Below are 16877 nucleotides of genomic sequence, written 5' to 3'. Positions count from 1 at the left end.
TGACACCTAGAATTTGTCAATTTTATCCTAAGTGTCTGAGAAAAGGATGTTGATATTGAATTTAGTTACTCTGATACACAGATTTTGTCAATTTTATCCGACATATCTGATTAAGGATGTTTTTATAGCATTTATTCATTCTGAAATTTAAATTTTGTCAATTTTATTCGACAAAACCGACAAAGGATGTTTATAATGAATTTATTCATTCTGAAATTCAGATTTTGTCAATTTTATCCTATGTATCCGTGAAAAGGATGTTGATATAGAATTTATTAACTCTGACACTTAGATTTTGTCAATTTTATCCGACATATCCGATAAAGGATGTTGTTAAAGCATTTATTTATTCTGAAATTCAGATTTTGTCAATTTTATTTGATGTATCTGACAAAGGATGTTGATAGTAAAAAAAATTATTCGCTCTGGTACTTATATTTTATCAATTTTATTCAATGTATCTGGCAAAGGATGTTGTTAAAAAAAATATTCACTCTGATACTTAGATTTTGTCAATTTTATCCGACATATCCGACAAAAGGATGTTTATAATGAATTTATTCTTTCTGAAATTTAGATTTTTTCAATTATATTCGATTTATCTACCAAATGATGTTGATAAAAAAAAATTATTCATTTTAAAATTTAGAATTTGTCAATTTTATCCTTTGTATCCGAGAAAAGGATGTTGATATAGAATTTAGGCACTCTGATGCTTAGATTATGTCAATTTTATCCGACATATCCGATAAAGGATGTTGTTAAAGCATTTATTCATTCCGAAATTTAGATTTTGTCAATTTTATTTGATGTATCTGACAAAGGATGTTGATAAAAAAAATTATTCACTCTGACATTTACATTTCATCAATTTTATCCGACATATCCGATAAAGGATGTTGATAATGAATTTATTCATTCTGATACCTAGATTTTGTCAATGTTATCCCATGTGTCTGACAATAGATGTATGCAAATCCCTTTTCTTACATCTCCAATGTTTTAATAGAGATTCTAAACGTTTGATATGCTAGCTTAGCTTACTCTAAAAATAATGAACACATAACAATGTAATTTTTTTAATGAAATAATGCTATGTAGAATATTAATATAAAAATATATTATGATACATTATTAATATCAATGATCAACTTTGGACATTTTGAATCTGTTCGATAAAATAGTTCACCATGTTCTCTCTTGATATTGTAGCTATTGTCTTCTCTTAGTTCGTAATCAGTAGAATCATCATTATTCCATTTTGAGTCATACACAGTTTTTACTGGTGTCTCATCAACAGGCTCAATATGCTTTTCGTCTTTGATATTATTTGGTTCATTGACTGTTTGATCAATGGCAGTAACGTTTGCTGGTACTTTGTTTTTCATCGATTCATCTTTATATTCCATAGTGATATTTTCTGCCAGTGCCCTTTTTATTTTTCTGGCAATTTCACTGTCTATTATTACATTATTGTTGCACAGGTAACAGTTTCGGCACGTAGAAAAGATATGGTTTACGATATTAGTAGAAGAGTAGGCCTTTCCTTTTTTGATATTCCGTTGAATGCTAATACCCGAAAGCTGACGATTGGATATATCAGTAGGTAATGTGTTACCTGCAACAGTAGCAAGGAGTTGTCCTCTATCATCAACGATTATTTTTATTTTGGCATTCTCTTTGAGTACAATCATCTCTGGAGATCTCAATCTCGCATAACCACCAACATAAGAGTTGATTTTTTTCGGTATTCCAAAGAAATTTAATTCCTTACTGTCAAGACAATGCATGCATAGATTTCCAATAGTGCTACCACTTGTTCTTGTTTAATAGTTAAAATACTTCTCCTTGTCGGCATTCAATGCTACAATAACCTTTTTATGTGAACACACTTTATTAAAATGCTCCATCTTCACTTTTTTTTAAGATATGACTTATGTGTTTATCGTTCCACTGCGTAAAAAATACTGATTTAATACATGCAATAGAATAGGTAGTGTCGATAACCCGACATAGAATACCAGTGGGAAAGCCACATCGTGTCTCTGACCAATCATAGAGCACAATTGTTAGAGCCGTAAGCATATTTTGTCATTTTAAGATACGTACAAAAAAAAATTAAAAAATAAATAAAGTTGAATAATTTTGAAGTTTTTAAAAAAATAGTTTGTTTTTATGAAAAAAATATTGAATTAGAACCATCAGTCATCATCATTATAAGTATCCAAAACTGGACTTACGTTTCACGTTTGAACTAGAGAATTGTGTTTTCCATAATTTTCTTACAAGAAACTAGAGTTTACGGTCAAAAACCCGTATTAGCTCAGATTTTAGAGAAATCGTTTTATTTTTCGATCCAAAAATAGACTTAAGTTTCATATTTGAACCAGAGAATTGTATTTTTCATAATTGTCTTACAAAAAAGCTAGAGTTTACTGTCAAAAAACCCTTGTTAGCTCAAATTTTACAGAAATACTTTATTTTTCCATCAATAACTGGACTTAAGTTTCACATTTGAAGCAGAGAATTGTATTTTCCATAATTTTCTTACAAGAAACTAGAGTTTACGGTCAAAAACCCTTATTAGCTTAGATTTTACGGAAATAGTTCTCACCAATCAAGTTATCAAAAAATATTTGAATATATTAAGTTATAGGCAATACTGGTTAGAAAAACTAGAATAGTAATTTAAGTTTGTTTCATCTGATTCGAAGACATGTAAAAAAAAAGTTGAAAAAATATATCATGTTAAAAAAAAAGGGGGGGGTGGCCAAAAAGTTGGAGGGAGGGGGCGCCCTGTGAGTTTGGGGATAAGGGACCTTTGGGGAGTTGATGTCTCTGCGGGTTAGGGTCGTTTGTGCTTATTATACATGATGGTTCGTACTCACATACACCTTACTACTTGATTTGCAAGGATTTCTAAGGTTTGTTCTGAATTTCATTATTAAAATTCTTTTCTTACCATCTACATCTCTCTTAGTATCAACTTTTTAGTATACTAAAACATTAGACCCTATTTTAAATTGACAATACTGTTCAAACATCACTTGTGTATTATACAGACCACATCGGAGAGGTAAAGCTAGGTCAACTCACAATGTCATTCTATCGTTGTTAGCCATTTTCATAGACTGATGTTGTTTCAAATTTATAACAAATTACCTGAGTTAACAGCCCCTTCGGGGTTACCTTAACTGCTAATCAGTTTAATCCTTATTTTTCTCCACCTTCATACAATCCAATCACTAATTAGAATCATTCACACTCCTATTATTCAAAATATTAATTAATATCGTTCATAGTGTCCAATTTGCGAATTCCTTATCCCTTTTTGCAAAAATGTCAATCAAAACAATTCCTAAATACGCAATTTGACAATCTCTAGTTTTCAATTTAAAAAAAAAAAAAAAAAACCAAAAAAAAAAAGTAAAGTGTAATATTCACTCTCTTTGAAAAACCGAAGCAGACTATACCCATCAAACCAGCCTATACCCATCAAACCAGACTATACTCACCAAACCTGACTATACCCACCAAACCAGATTATACCCACCAAACCAGATTATACCCACCAAACCAGACTATACCCACAAAACCAGACTATACCCATATACGTCCCGGCAAATAGTATAGAAATTCCTAGGGGTGCACGCAAATTCAATATGTACAATCTACTCATAATCCAAGTCCAGGAGACTTTTTCCTCCCCATTTGATTCCGTGATCTTCCATTGCCTTTCCTGTGCTCCTTAAAACAAATTCCATCAAAATAATCCATATAAAGGGGGATAGAACACAACCCTGCTTAACTCCTGATTTAATACAAAACCAGCTGCTAACCTCATTTCCTAACCGCAGCAGTGTTATTCTCGTACATAGCACTAATCACTTTAATGTATTTGTCTGGTATACCATACAAGGATAAAACCTTTACCACACCTCTTCTATAAACAGGATCGAACGCTAGTTCATTATGTATGAAACTGAGGACCAAATGTGTTTAACGAGTCACGCTCTTCTTCATTATAGTCTAAGAATGAAAATTTGGTCAACACATCTTCAGCTTTTCCTACAACTGTGCCATTTTTCGAACTTGTCTTTGGCATCTATTATTTTAAAGGGTATCATATTACTAAGTAATTTGCTACTTACAGAGAGTAGACTAGTCCCTCAATGATTACCACACTCACTTTTATCTCCTTTCTTATAAAGTGGCTTAATTAAGGTTTTCCTAAAATCGTTAGGTACTTCCTCTTTTTCAAAAATCATATTCATAATCTTCAGTACCTTATTTCTAACCTCAGAGTCACAATGTTTAAGAAACTCATTTACCACCCTATCAGCATCTGGAGCCTTATTATTTTTTAATCCTTTTAGTACCGTTGCTAATTCTTCCTCACAAAACAAATCTTCTTTCACATCCAAGGTATCACAAACTTTTTCATTTTCCTCTATATTTTTACCTGTACCTCTATCTCGGTTAAGCAAATTCTCAAAATTTTCGGCCCATCTCTCTTTAGTTATTTCCTTGTCGCTAATTGCGGCCTCATTCCTATCTTTAACTGGGCCAAGTCCGGATTAACTACTCCCTCTCAATTTTTTAACATGCCAGTACAAGATTTTACTATTATGCCGACTAGCTGCATCTTCCAGGTCCTTGGCAATTTTATCCTTAGTCTCCACTTCACACCTACTTAGTTCATATTTTAATGCTTTCTCCACTTTTTTTTTAAATTCCTTTTGTTTTCATATGATCTATTGCTAAGATAATACTTATACAAGTCCTTTCTCCTTTCTGTGAAATATAAAGCCTTTCCAGTAATATTCTTAGCTGCAGTTATAGCTTTCTTCCCTAATACACCTTCAGCAACTTCACAAATTATTTTTCCAAAATGATTCCAACCATCTTCCACATTATCAAATTTTAAACTCTTAAGTTTAGTATACAACTGTTCCTGGAAAGTTTCTCTCAATTTCTGATCCTGAAGTCTGATACTTTCTGATACTAACATCATAACTTCCCGGGAGGTAGTTACCCTTCCCATATTTCAGCTTTAAATTAACCCTTGACACTACTAGATGGTGATCTTTACTTTTAACATCAATAACAGCAATCCTATATACCCTAGTATCTTGTATTGATCCTGCAAGTCTTCGGTTTACTATAACATAATCAATAAGGTTTGCTGTCTTACCCTCACGTGAATACCATGTTAACTTATGAGCCATTTTATGACCAAACGCCGGATTGATTATAACTAGATTGTTATGCCTACAAAAATGAAAAAGTCTTTATCCATTACTGTTTTCTTTTCCTGTACCAAAATTACCTAGGCTATGATACCATCTATCCATATTTTTACCAACCTAGGCGTTAAAATCTCCCAGTAATAACATTATATTTCTACCTGGGACCCTTTCTATTTGCTCCTATAACTGTAAGCAAAATTCAGCTGAGTCACTAGTATCTTCGTCAATCGATACTACAGGGGCGTATACTACTATAACTGATACCCTGAACTTTTTAGTCAAAAAATGAGCAATTGGTATTCTATTATTAATACCTTCCCAGCCTAAACAAGACTTAGCAGCTTCTTTATTCATCATGAGCCCTACTCCTTGTCAGTATACCCCGTCCTTCATACCTGAGCAAATAAATCTTATATAAACTAATGTCATACTTCCTCCCCCTGGGATGTGAGTTTCTTGAACACCTATCAAATCCAGTTCAAGTCGTGTGGATTCGTCAGTCGAACTGTCGATACGATGGTTATTTTTTAACGTCGTAACATTCCAAGTTCCAATTTTCATCTTCTTTAAATCACTGAAATTATTCTGGCCTCAGAAAAAGCAATGATCCCGGATACCTGTGCAGGACGGGGATCACATATCTTTTCAAGTCTACACAGAAATGTTTAAACCGGCTGAGAACCGGACAGCAAGAAGTCTCTGGGACCTCCAGTTTGACGGGGACTTTGTGCAATCTTGGGGCCATTTTGGTAACAACACGATTTTCAGCAATTGGCGATGCTCTTCTATCAACAAGAGTCGAAATCCTGCACAGACAATCTCAAGCCTATTACCTCCGACTAATTATATATTCATACCTACAAAAATTATGCTACTACGGGGAGGCAGTCCATAGTAGATAAATTAGCTAGGAAGAGGTTTTTCAGCCCGAAAACGCCCATCAAAACAGACCAAGCCCAGAAGAATTGTCCATTAATCAGAATCCCGTGCGAATGCTTTGTCGTTTACTAGGCTATAATTTCCTCGAGGGGCGCCACTACTCAAGTGGGAATAGAATTGACGGCAAGGTCCCTAGTCGTGCAGGTACCCCAAAAAGGTCGAGGCAGCCCTTTGCAGAGGCCGTTGTCCATAGATCTGGATCTTACGCCCTGCTGCAGTTGTCCTCCTATAGAGGATCCTCCCGTGATGGTGTTCTGCATCACCAGGCAATTTAATCCATTACTGGGAAAAGGTTTGTAACTCATGGGACTTGTGGACAAACCAGTAGACCCCTTTTGAGTGTACATTTGAGGGGTCTTCTTTCTCCTCCGCCTGTATGTATGACCCTGGGCGAGGGTGCCCCAGTTTCTATTATAGACCCCCAGGGACAAGGTCCCCCCTTGGTCCGTGCCTCCTGTGGTGGTACCCTACATATCTGTAGGATGTTCCCTATTGCCACCTGGGGACACGCTGAATTGCCTGAGGGAGGCCAGGGACATGAAAATGAACTTAATTAAAAATGTTATGTTTCCTTTAAACATGGAAAATGATAGTCTTCTGTATGACTTTTTAAACATCAAATTATTATAGAGAAGAATGAACAAAGTTATACAGAAGACTTTTTGGTTTTCTTATTTAATATAGCTCAACATTAGCTTGTAAAACTAATGTCTAACCGAATTTATAATCAATAATTAACACTCAATTTTTTAATAATAATAAATTGGTAATAACAAATAAAATAAACCTTACTTTAAATCAATTAGAACATTAGTGAAATTCAGCCGGTCAATAGCTAATCTGGAAATTATGATATGATTCTATATAGGCTACCTGGAGATCAGATCAATCAAATCGCTTTTAGATGCTTCCAAGGAAGTATAAGATTTTTTTTTTAGCTGAAGGCAAATGACCATATCTTATTATTGCAGAGATTGAATGCAGTCAAGAAGTTTCATTAAAAGGAGGCAGTTTTTATATACAGCTAAGTAAGTATACCCTGTTTTGTCTCATGGTTTGGAGACGAATATGAAACTTTCTGAAAGTTTTTCTTTTTTGGGAGGGGTAAGGATACTTAAGGGAAAACTGGTCTATTAGGGAAACTCCAAGCTGAGATTATATTCACTTCAGTTGTGCCATTTCAATAAAATTTAGGGGGAGGAGGAAAATGTATTTTTTAAAATTTAGGAAGAAGACAGGACATCCCCCCCCCAACAAAAAAACAATTAGGGTATTAAAAAAGGGGTTTATTTTTTATCTAGGAAAAGAGGTGGAACAGCTCCTAACCAAATCATCACCCAAACATTCTTTAGATACACAGCAAACTGTAGTTTGATTAATGCAATACAACTATTGCCTGTTTATCAGAACCCACTTGATTATCAAAAACAATATCAAGGTCTCTAATAGAATCAACCAAACTTATCACTACATCACTAATAAAATACTGGTATGGTTCTGCATTCATGAAATAATTTACTATATAGCATTTTTCCTGATTAATAAACAATGAATTTAAATTGCACCAAATGAACCAACACATCTAAATCATCCAGTAGAAGAGCCACACAAACTAGGGAAAATATTCCCCTATAATGCTTTACCTCATTTGCAAACATTTTGATTATGCTATGTTGAATTACCAGTGACAAATCATTTATAAATAGGCAAAACAAAACTGTTCCCAAGCAACTGCCCTGAGGGACTCCACTCAAAACACTACACTGGTTAGATAATGCATCGTCAATCCTAACATTCTGTGAGGAAATCTGTAATCCAAGCCATAGTTCTCAATCCAATCCCATAATTTTGGTGTTTTTTCAGCAGTAGAGGTATTGAAACCTTGTCAAATACCTGGTAAAAATCAACATAAACACAATCAAACTTATGATCTAAATCAGCCATCATTACTCAGTACACTGTATCTAAAATAAAAGGTTAAGGTATCATCTTTGAGGGCCAGTAAAGGGCCCTCAAAGATTTTTAATCGTCTAAGAAAAAAACGCAAACACGAAGCAGTGAGACTTTATCAGATAAATGATTGCTTACTTTAATTTTATTAGTATGTATCCTTTTCATTATTCCGTTTACTAGATTAATTCTATATTTCTATCTTGTTACTGACAATGTAGCCAGAAGACTGCACTGAAGAATAGATGGCCTTCAAGAATAGATAGTAGAATTTGAGCATAAACTTATCAAAGCACCCTAAGCTTTGAACCCTGGAAAAGCAAAAGAAAATGAAAAAAAGGCCTTAAAAATGGACTTTTGTTAATTTGGCCTTGTATTTTTCGTCGAAAATTGCATTTTATTGAATATTGTAGTTACTATGGGTAGGAGTTTGTTCTTTGCAACAATTTTTATTATTACTAAGGGCTGTGGTTCGTCATTTACTAGGTTGCATCTACCCCTGCAACTATGATGGTTGTAAACTGTGATTGTGAAGTCAATCATCATTTTGCTTGTGAAATCATGATGGGTTTGATAATATCTTGTTAAATAACAGTTGCCGTAACAAAATGGTAACGAAACAATTCCTAAGACATAGCCAAAAGGATTTGATTTCAAGCCTGTCGACGGTAATGGTTCTAATACAAAAAAAGTACATCAGACTACCTAGCCAAGGAAACAGAACATTCCAGGGAGGTTTAATTTGTTGTCTTTTCAATTTTTCTATTCATGCAAACTATTAAATTCTTGAAAATAACACAAAAATATTTTTTTTTTTTTTTTTTTTTTTTTTTAATCTAGGGCTTGCAAGACAAACACATATTGCAGAGAAAATGACGAATCCGCCAGTTGACACAATTAGTATTGATCATTAGCATCAATTCATGGAAATTGAAGGGGCTAGGCAATATCCTGTGCCCCTCCCCCCCCCCGATATTTTTGTATGATACGTTAAAACATAACGCAATGCATTTAAACAAATTTTTGATGGTTTTACTAGCTTTCTTGTCCCCCCTCTAAAACAAAATCTGGGAAACGGTCCTGGGGAGGGTGGGGGGCAAATGAGTATTCTTCATAATCCAAGAGGGAAAATTCCTTTTTTTTCTATTTCTTTAGCAAAAATACGAAAAGAACAAGCCCTTTTTCAAATAATAATAATAATAATAATACCATGAAAAGATTTTCTTGAATCTGAGAGTCTGAGAGTGGGAATGAAAAAAAATCTTGTCGGAAAATACCCGAATGTTACTCACACATGGTACCTGGTAATAATACAAGTTTTACTGTGACCTTATCAAATTTGCTCCGAATATGGACACAAAAGATGGATTTTTAATCATCTAAGCAAAATAAACAGCAACGAAACAATGACTATTTATCCTTTTCATTCTCCATTTACTTGGTTATTTCTTTAAATCCATCTTGTTGTTAACAACAAGATAGTACAAGGGAAGTTGCATTCCAAGATGGTATTATCGTTTGATTTTTCAAAAGCAGAAGAGCAATGTCTTATGGACTATCATTCTGTATGGACTTGTACTAGTTTTGTTCAGATGTTTTGCCCTTTACTGTTGAGACTAAATAAATTACTTGGCTATGCTGTAAGGATACCAAATCCAGCAACAGTTACTTTCTAAAACGAAACAAAAGAGGACATAATGTAGCTTTGACTTGGCTCGTTTTTACACCATTTAAGAGCTTAACAAATAAATACAAGTATCATTTCCTTCAATGTCATATAGGCCCATGGGCCCTCACAAAGTGTCCTCCCACTGGAGAAAAATAGATTTTTGTAAAATCTAGGACGGTTCTGCAGCAATGCCTGCAATAGAAACAAGAGACAGCCTTCACCACATCAATTCCTTGTACCAAAATATCTTAAAGAATGCACTTTAATCATCAACTTAATGAATTCACTCTTCATTGAAAGATTTTAATATATGGACCAACGAATAATTGGTGAAGCTGTCAAAATGCCATATTTCAGACTCCCTGGATGTATCAGCGAAGATAAAACTCTGAGATGGTAAATCACAGGGTTTTTGTGTTAGTTGCATTTAGGCTCCAGACTTCTCCTTCCTCACAGACTGTTTTCCCTTGATTCTCGTTCTCCCTTCACATGGAGAATTGCCTCTTGATTCTCTTTCTCCCTTCATACAGAGCATTTTCTCTTGAATCGCGTTCTCCCGTCACACAGAGCATTGTGTCTAGAAACAAGATATGGAACCAAAGAGACTATAATCTTTGGTTGTATTAAGTTAGAAACACCATGGAAATCCCAAAATGAAAGGATTTGCCCCTATACGATTTCAAAACTCCTCATTTTAGAGGAACCTCCTAAACTGGAATGGAAATACTAGACTGGAATTACTGCTCCTAGACGAAGGAGGAAAGAGGGCCCTAGGAAAATGGAGAATCAAAAGCATCTAGGACTTGGCTCGTTATTGCACCAAGCCAAAAGTGCCTTCGAGCACCCCTTACCCGCATAAAATTAGTTTCCCCGAATGTAATCTGCCACAGACAATAACAAATACTTACCCAGCAACTTGTCAACTGAAAAGCTATAGGCAACTAGGCAAACAGCAACACTTATCACGTCTATCATAGGCAGCGCAGTGGCGCTGCCTAAGTAAAGAACAATGATAGCAAAATGTATTTTTTTTTTCTAGACCAGGGCACTTCATATCGAAGGAGTTGTCTTAGAAACTTTGAAAAGGGCTCATTCAATTGGAAATTGGAATGGCTAGTGCCCTTTTTAATATTCAAAAGTCATTCGAAGGCAATTGACAGCTTTCAACGCCCACCATTTGCCCAAACACATCCAATCAAAATTTTGAGATAGCCATTTTGTTCAACGTAGTTGATTTCCAGATATAAATTATGTTTTTGAGGTGTTTTCTCCCCCACAGCCCTCAGGCCAAGGTTGTATATTACACGCTGGGGGCATATAAGGGTTTTATAGTAAGATTTGTCGTAGAAACTTCAAAAAGGGCTCTTTCGATTGGAAATTCAAAGGGCTAGTGCTCTTTTTAATAGTCGAAAGTGATTGGAAGGTAAGTAACCCCCCTCTCATGCCCACCTTTTCCCAAAACACATACAATCAAAATTTTGAGATAGCAATTTTGTTCAACGTCGATGAAAGTTCTGGAAATTAGGTCTTATAGGATGACAATCCCCCCCTCCCCACAGCCCTCAGGGAAAGGGTTGTAAGTAATCTCATGGAGGCACATAACGTTTTCATAGAAGGTGCTGTCGTAGAAACTTTAAAATGGACTCATTCAATTCGAAATTGAAATGGCTAGTGCCCTTTTTAACAGTCGAAAGTGATTGGAGGGCAACTAACCCCCCTCTAACGCTCACCATTTATCCAAACACATCCAATAAAAACTTTGAGATAGCCATTTTGTTCGACGTAGTTGAAAGCTCTGACAATTAGGTGTTTGAGGATGATAACTCCCTCAAATCCCTCAGGGCAAGGGTTATAAGCTATGCCCTGGGGGCTCATAAGGTATTTATTGAAGGCTTTGTCGTAGAAACTTGAAAAAGGGCTCATTCGATTGGAAATTCAAAGGGTTATGGCTATTTTTAATAGTCAAAAGTGATTGGAGGCCAACTACCATCCCTCCCCCTCTCACGCCCCCTTTTCCGCAAACACATCCAATCAAGAATTTTAGATAGTCATTTTGTTCAACGTAGTTGAAAGTTTTAGAAATTAGGTCTTTAAGGATGACATCCCCCCCCCCAGCCCTCAGGGCAAGGGTTGTAAATTATGCCCTGGGGGCATATAAGATTTTTATAGAAATCGTTGTCGTAGAAACTTCAAAAAGGGCTCATTCGATAGTAAATTGAAATGGCTAGTGCTTTAATAGTCGAAAGTGATTGAAGGGCAACTAACCCCCCTCTCACGCCCACCATTTCCTCAAACTCATCCATTTTGAGATATTCATTTTGTTCAACGTAGTTGAAAGTTTCCGGAAATTAGGTCTTTAAGAATGACAACTCTACCCCCCCCCCATAACCCTCAGGGCAAGGGTTGTAAGTTGTGCCCAAGGGGCATATAAGGTTTTCATAGAAATTTTTGTCATAGAAACTTCAAAAAGGGCTCATTTCATTGGAAATTGAAATGGCTAGTGCTCTTTTTTATAGTCGAAACTGAATGGAGAGCAACTAACCCCCCTCTCACTCCTACTATTTCCCCAAACACATTCAATCATAGTTTTGAGATAGCAAGTTGTTCATTGTAGTTGAAAGTTCTGGAACTTATGTTTTTGAGGATGACAAACCCCCCAGAGCCCCCAGGGCAAAGGTTGTAAGTTTCGCCCGGGGGGCATATAAGGTTTTTATAGATAGTGTTGTCGTAAAAACTTCAAAAGGGCTCATTTAATTCGGAATTGAGAGGGATAGTGCCCTTTTTAATAGTTGAAAGTGATTGGAGGGTAGCTAATCCCCCTCTCACGTCCACCATTTCCTCAAACACATCCAATCAAAATTTTCAGATAGCCATTTAGTTTAACGTAGTTGGAAGCTCTGGAAATTAGGTCTTTGAGGATTTCACTTCCATGGGAGCTGCCCCTTGGCCGTCCCTTCTCACCCCCCCCCCCCCAAAAAAAAACAAACAACAAACTAATTAACAATATTTTATTCCAAAAATCATGGGAGCTGACACCTAGCACTCCCTCCATGCCTGGCCCCCCCCCCCCTAAATTCTCATTTCATGAGAATTTTGTGTTTTTTTATTTGCTCCTTCCAAGACTTTTCAAGACACTTACAGTTTTTACTACAAATAAGAATTTAAGTACTTCCCCTTTCCCCCAACGGTAAACCCATAAAGTCTTTTGTGTATTTGGCGCTTTACTAAAACGAATTATATTACAAATATTTTCATCTGTACTCCTTACAGCATTGAAAATTAAATGCCAATTGCAGTGAAATAAAATCTGGAGCTGATGAGCTTTCTGCAATTTATCATTATATATTAAATATTTAGTTAATTTTACTTGTTCTTGCCAAGACAATTTCCAGACACATATAGTGTTATTTCAGAATTTGTTTTGGAATAAAACATTATTTTGAAACAGGGAATCTTGAAAACCGTGAAACTTTGGCAAATAAAAGCGGACATGTATTAATTAAAAAAAAAAACTTTCTAAAAAAGAAGCTTTTCAAAGAAAAGAAAAAGCCATATTGAACTTAACATCAGAAAAACGGCCAGAAATTACTACTAAAGAATAAATGATACCCAAAACGAAAAGAAATTAAATAAACAATTATGCCAAGAGAACATAGAACAGGTACTAATATAAATGAATAAATAATTCTTAAAACGATTAAAGCCTATTTTGAATATGCGAATCAAGCTTTAAACGAAAAAAAATATTTTGCTACTGAAGTATAGGTATATAAATGAATAAATAAATCTTAAAACGAGTGAAACCTGAATATACAAAGCAAGCTTGAAACAAACAAAAATCACTAGAAATAAGAGTTTGGGTATTGCCTCCTTCTCTCAAAAAGAAGTTTCGGCTCAAATTCTGAGATAGACTTTTGCAGCAGCGTCTGCAATCTTCGTAGTGCGAGCAACAGCCACTAGTGAATCAGAGAATTACTTACAATTCCAGATAGCGATTTAATACAGTTGCGTCCTAGTGATAGCACTTTGAGCCTTTTCAAGCCGTTTAGATTTGTCACTTTGTCGATCAGATTCGTAGATAAGGATAGCTTTCTGTAAGAAGATATGTTTGTAAGTCCCTTCGAATTTTCCTTTTGAATAGCTGTGCATATCCCTCCTCCACCCCAATCTATTCAAGGCTTCCCTCTTTATACCCTTCCAAAAAGTCCTAATTTCTTTTAAATCCTCTCTTACGACCTCTTCCCAGCGCATTCGGGGAAAACCTGATCTTCGTTGCCCCTACGTGGATGGCGAAAAAGGACGATCTTTGGCAACCTGTCATCCTTCACATGCAGAGCCCTTCATAGCAATCGCAACCATTCTCTCATTTTAGCCCTAGAAAGCAGTATAGCTTAAGTAGAGCTTACCAGTATTTCTCGTAGAGCTTAGCGTTTGAGGTATGGTCAGTCAGACGAGCGCCCCAAGGAATAAGCAGACAATTCCTCTGGAAAACATCTAACAAATTATTATCCGTCTTTTGAAGCACCTATGTCTCAAAACCATACTTGACCAATGTTATTACTGTAGCTTCCAATATTCTAATCTTGGTTCGCATGCTTACCTAACTTATTTTCTAAACTTTGTTCAATTGTGAAAAAACACCTTGGACTTCGGCTATTCTACTCTTAGTATCTTTAGCTCATCCACCATCTTTAGAAATGATGCTACCCAAGCAACTGAATGTATCCACTTGATCAACCTTTTCTTTACCCAACATTACCACTTCACCTTCATTTACTCACAGTCAATTTTGCTTTCCCCCTCTATGAAATATTCAGAATTTTACAATGTCCCCACAGATACATGGGATTTCCACAAAATTTTACATTTATTTCATTCCCCTTTCCTCCTATGTCCCTATCAGAAATAAAATCCAGTGTACATAACTTGTTAATATTACTAATAGTAAAACCATTCGTTTTAATAAATGTAAGAGGTAAGTAAATATATAAGTAGGGATAAGTAATAACTAAAGTTAAGACCATATAATGGGGACCTGTCTAAGGCCGAGGAGACCCCTTCTTTTGGGGACTTTGTGAATTAATCTACTATTCCTTGCAGACAAAAACCTTTTATCGCTGCTAACATCGAAACACTAAAGGGATTAGATAATGCGCAACATATGATTTTTCATTATAAAATCTCAAATTACAAAGGTCAATTGTAGATCATAGTGGATGTATTAAGTAGAAAAAGGACTAAATACAAAGAAATAGCAAAGAGTTTATAAATATTGGGAACAATTATACAAATTACGAGTTTTTTAAGAAGAAATAGGGAAGTGGCACCAATTGATCAGAGGGTTATGAGGGGGAGGGGGATAAAACATAGTTCTAGAAATCTAGGCGTGAAATTTCTTTTTAGCTTTTTTTTCATTAAAAATACCAAGAAAGGGTATTTTTCATTGAAAATACCAAAGAAAGATGCTGTTTGACATCTAGGGAGGCAAAAACCTTGGGGGAATGCTCCTCCACCCCCTCCAATTGGCCCTACTAAAATAGAGTTTGGGGATAAATAACAGTTCGAATAGGGACGAATCCTTTTATTAGACAATGAAAAAAAAATCAATACATATACTAGATATGTCGGTAACAAGTACAGTGATCGTCACATGTACAGTGATCATCATCAACACCATTTCCGCTGATGACAACCACTGTAAATGTGATCGAGATATCCAGTATATTTTGGATTTTTTTCACTGTCTAATAAAAGGATTGATCCATATTCGAACTGTTATTTAGCGTCATGGAAAGGGAGTGTGGTCTTCGAAATTAGCCTACCTACTCCCTTCCCTAGTTAAGCGCCCGCTGTTGCTCGATAATCGAAAGTCAAGAGTATACAAAAAAAAATATAAGTTGAAAGAATTTTGAAAAATTTCACGGCAGTTTTTCAATAATGGAAGCTAAAATAGCAACTAAAACGACGCAAAATGAAAATAATAACCTACTCGCATATTTGAAGCTGCGAAAGTGTTGCATCCATTTTATCAACTGGAGGATAATGACCACTTAGTTTCACATCTTTCAATTCTGTAGCTTTTTTGTCGCATTTTGCTTCTAAGTGACGCAAAGCATCACGAGTGCTAGCCATATTACAATTAGTAAATAAGTTGTTATTGCCATAGATACCGACTTCTAAGAGCTGATTGCTTTAAAAAAGATAGGTAGCGCAAGCATGCCTCTTTGTTTGTTCTTAAATATATAGCATCAGTATTGACGTTTAAGACAGGAGAATGTATACGTAGAATGCTCTTAGTTTTATCAAAGTTTAAAATAAATTGAAGAGAAAGTTTTTTCTTTTAATTCAAAACAAGCGCACTTAGAATACTGTTTTCGAGGGAAGGGGGGTTTAAAAAATGCTTTTAACATCAAAATGTGATATTTTTTCAACACTTGTAAATGATATACTCTATTTATACTCTGGGGTTCTATGGAAAGTTGTCATAAAATATTTAAACCTTAAAAGGGGAATCTAATGTACATAGTGTCTATTAGTTGAATACACTGTATATATAATCTAATTGATCAGGTGGGCAGCTTCACTTACCTTGGTAGTATTATTAGTAAAGATGGTGGGAGCAGTGAAGATGTTAAAAGTAGAATAGCCAAGGCTCAGGGTGTTTTTTCACAGTTAAAAAAGTCTGGAAGAATAGGAAGATAAGTCTGCAAACCAAGATTAGAATCTTAGAAGCTACAGTGATGACAGTGGTCAAATATGGCTCTGAAGTATGGACGCTCCGAAAAGCGGTTAAAGATGTGCTAGATTTTTTCCAAAGAAATTGCTTAAGGATTGTTCTGGGTATCTGGCTGACTGACCGTATTTGAAACAAGGGTATATGAAAAATGTGGTTCAATACCGCTTTCTAGGTCTATAATGAAAGAAAGGTTGAGGTGGTTAGGGCATGTTGTGCGGATGAAGGATGACAGATTGCCGAAGATTGTTCTTTTCGGCCAACCATCTAGGGCTAAACGGAAAGCAGGTCGTCCCCGTCTGGGATGGGAGGATGTCATAAAGAAACATTTAAAGGA

General features: G+C 35.5%; 1 protein-coding gene across 1 annotated transcript in view; it reads right to left on the bottom strand.

Annotated features, from left to right (window-relative positions):
• LOC148951306 (dynein axonemal light chain 1-like) overlaps positions 1-15939 on the bottom strand; it is a 45605-nt gene extending 29666 nt beyond the window's left edge. Inside the window, exons 1-2 of the mRNA XM_089091060.1 lie at positions 15797-15939; positions 13788-13899 (exon numbers count right to left, since the gene is read on the bottom strand). Coding sequence (XP_088947186.1) covers positions 13788-13899; positions 15797-15939 — 255 coding nt within the window. The remainder of the gene's footprint in view (positions 1-13787; positions 13900-15796) is intronic.
• Positions 15940-16877: the final 938 nt, after the last annotated feature.

Source organism: Artemia sp. Qi Xiang Cuo, chromosome 6 (genome assembly GCF_049724085.1).
Source record: "Artemia sp. Qi Xiang Cuo chromosome 6, ASM4972408v1, whole genome shotgun sequence".
NCBI lineage: Eukaryota > Metazoa > Arthropoda > Branchiopoda > Anostraca > Artemiidae > Artemia > Artemia sp. Qi Xiang Cuo.
This window is presented reverse-complemented; position numbering and strand designations above follow the sequence as displayed.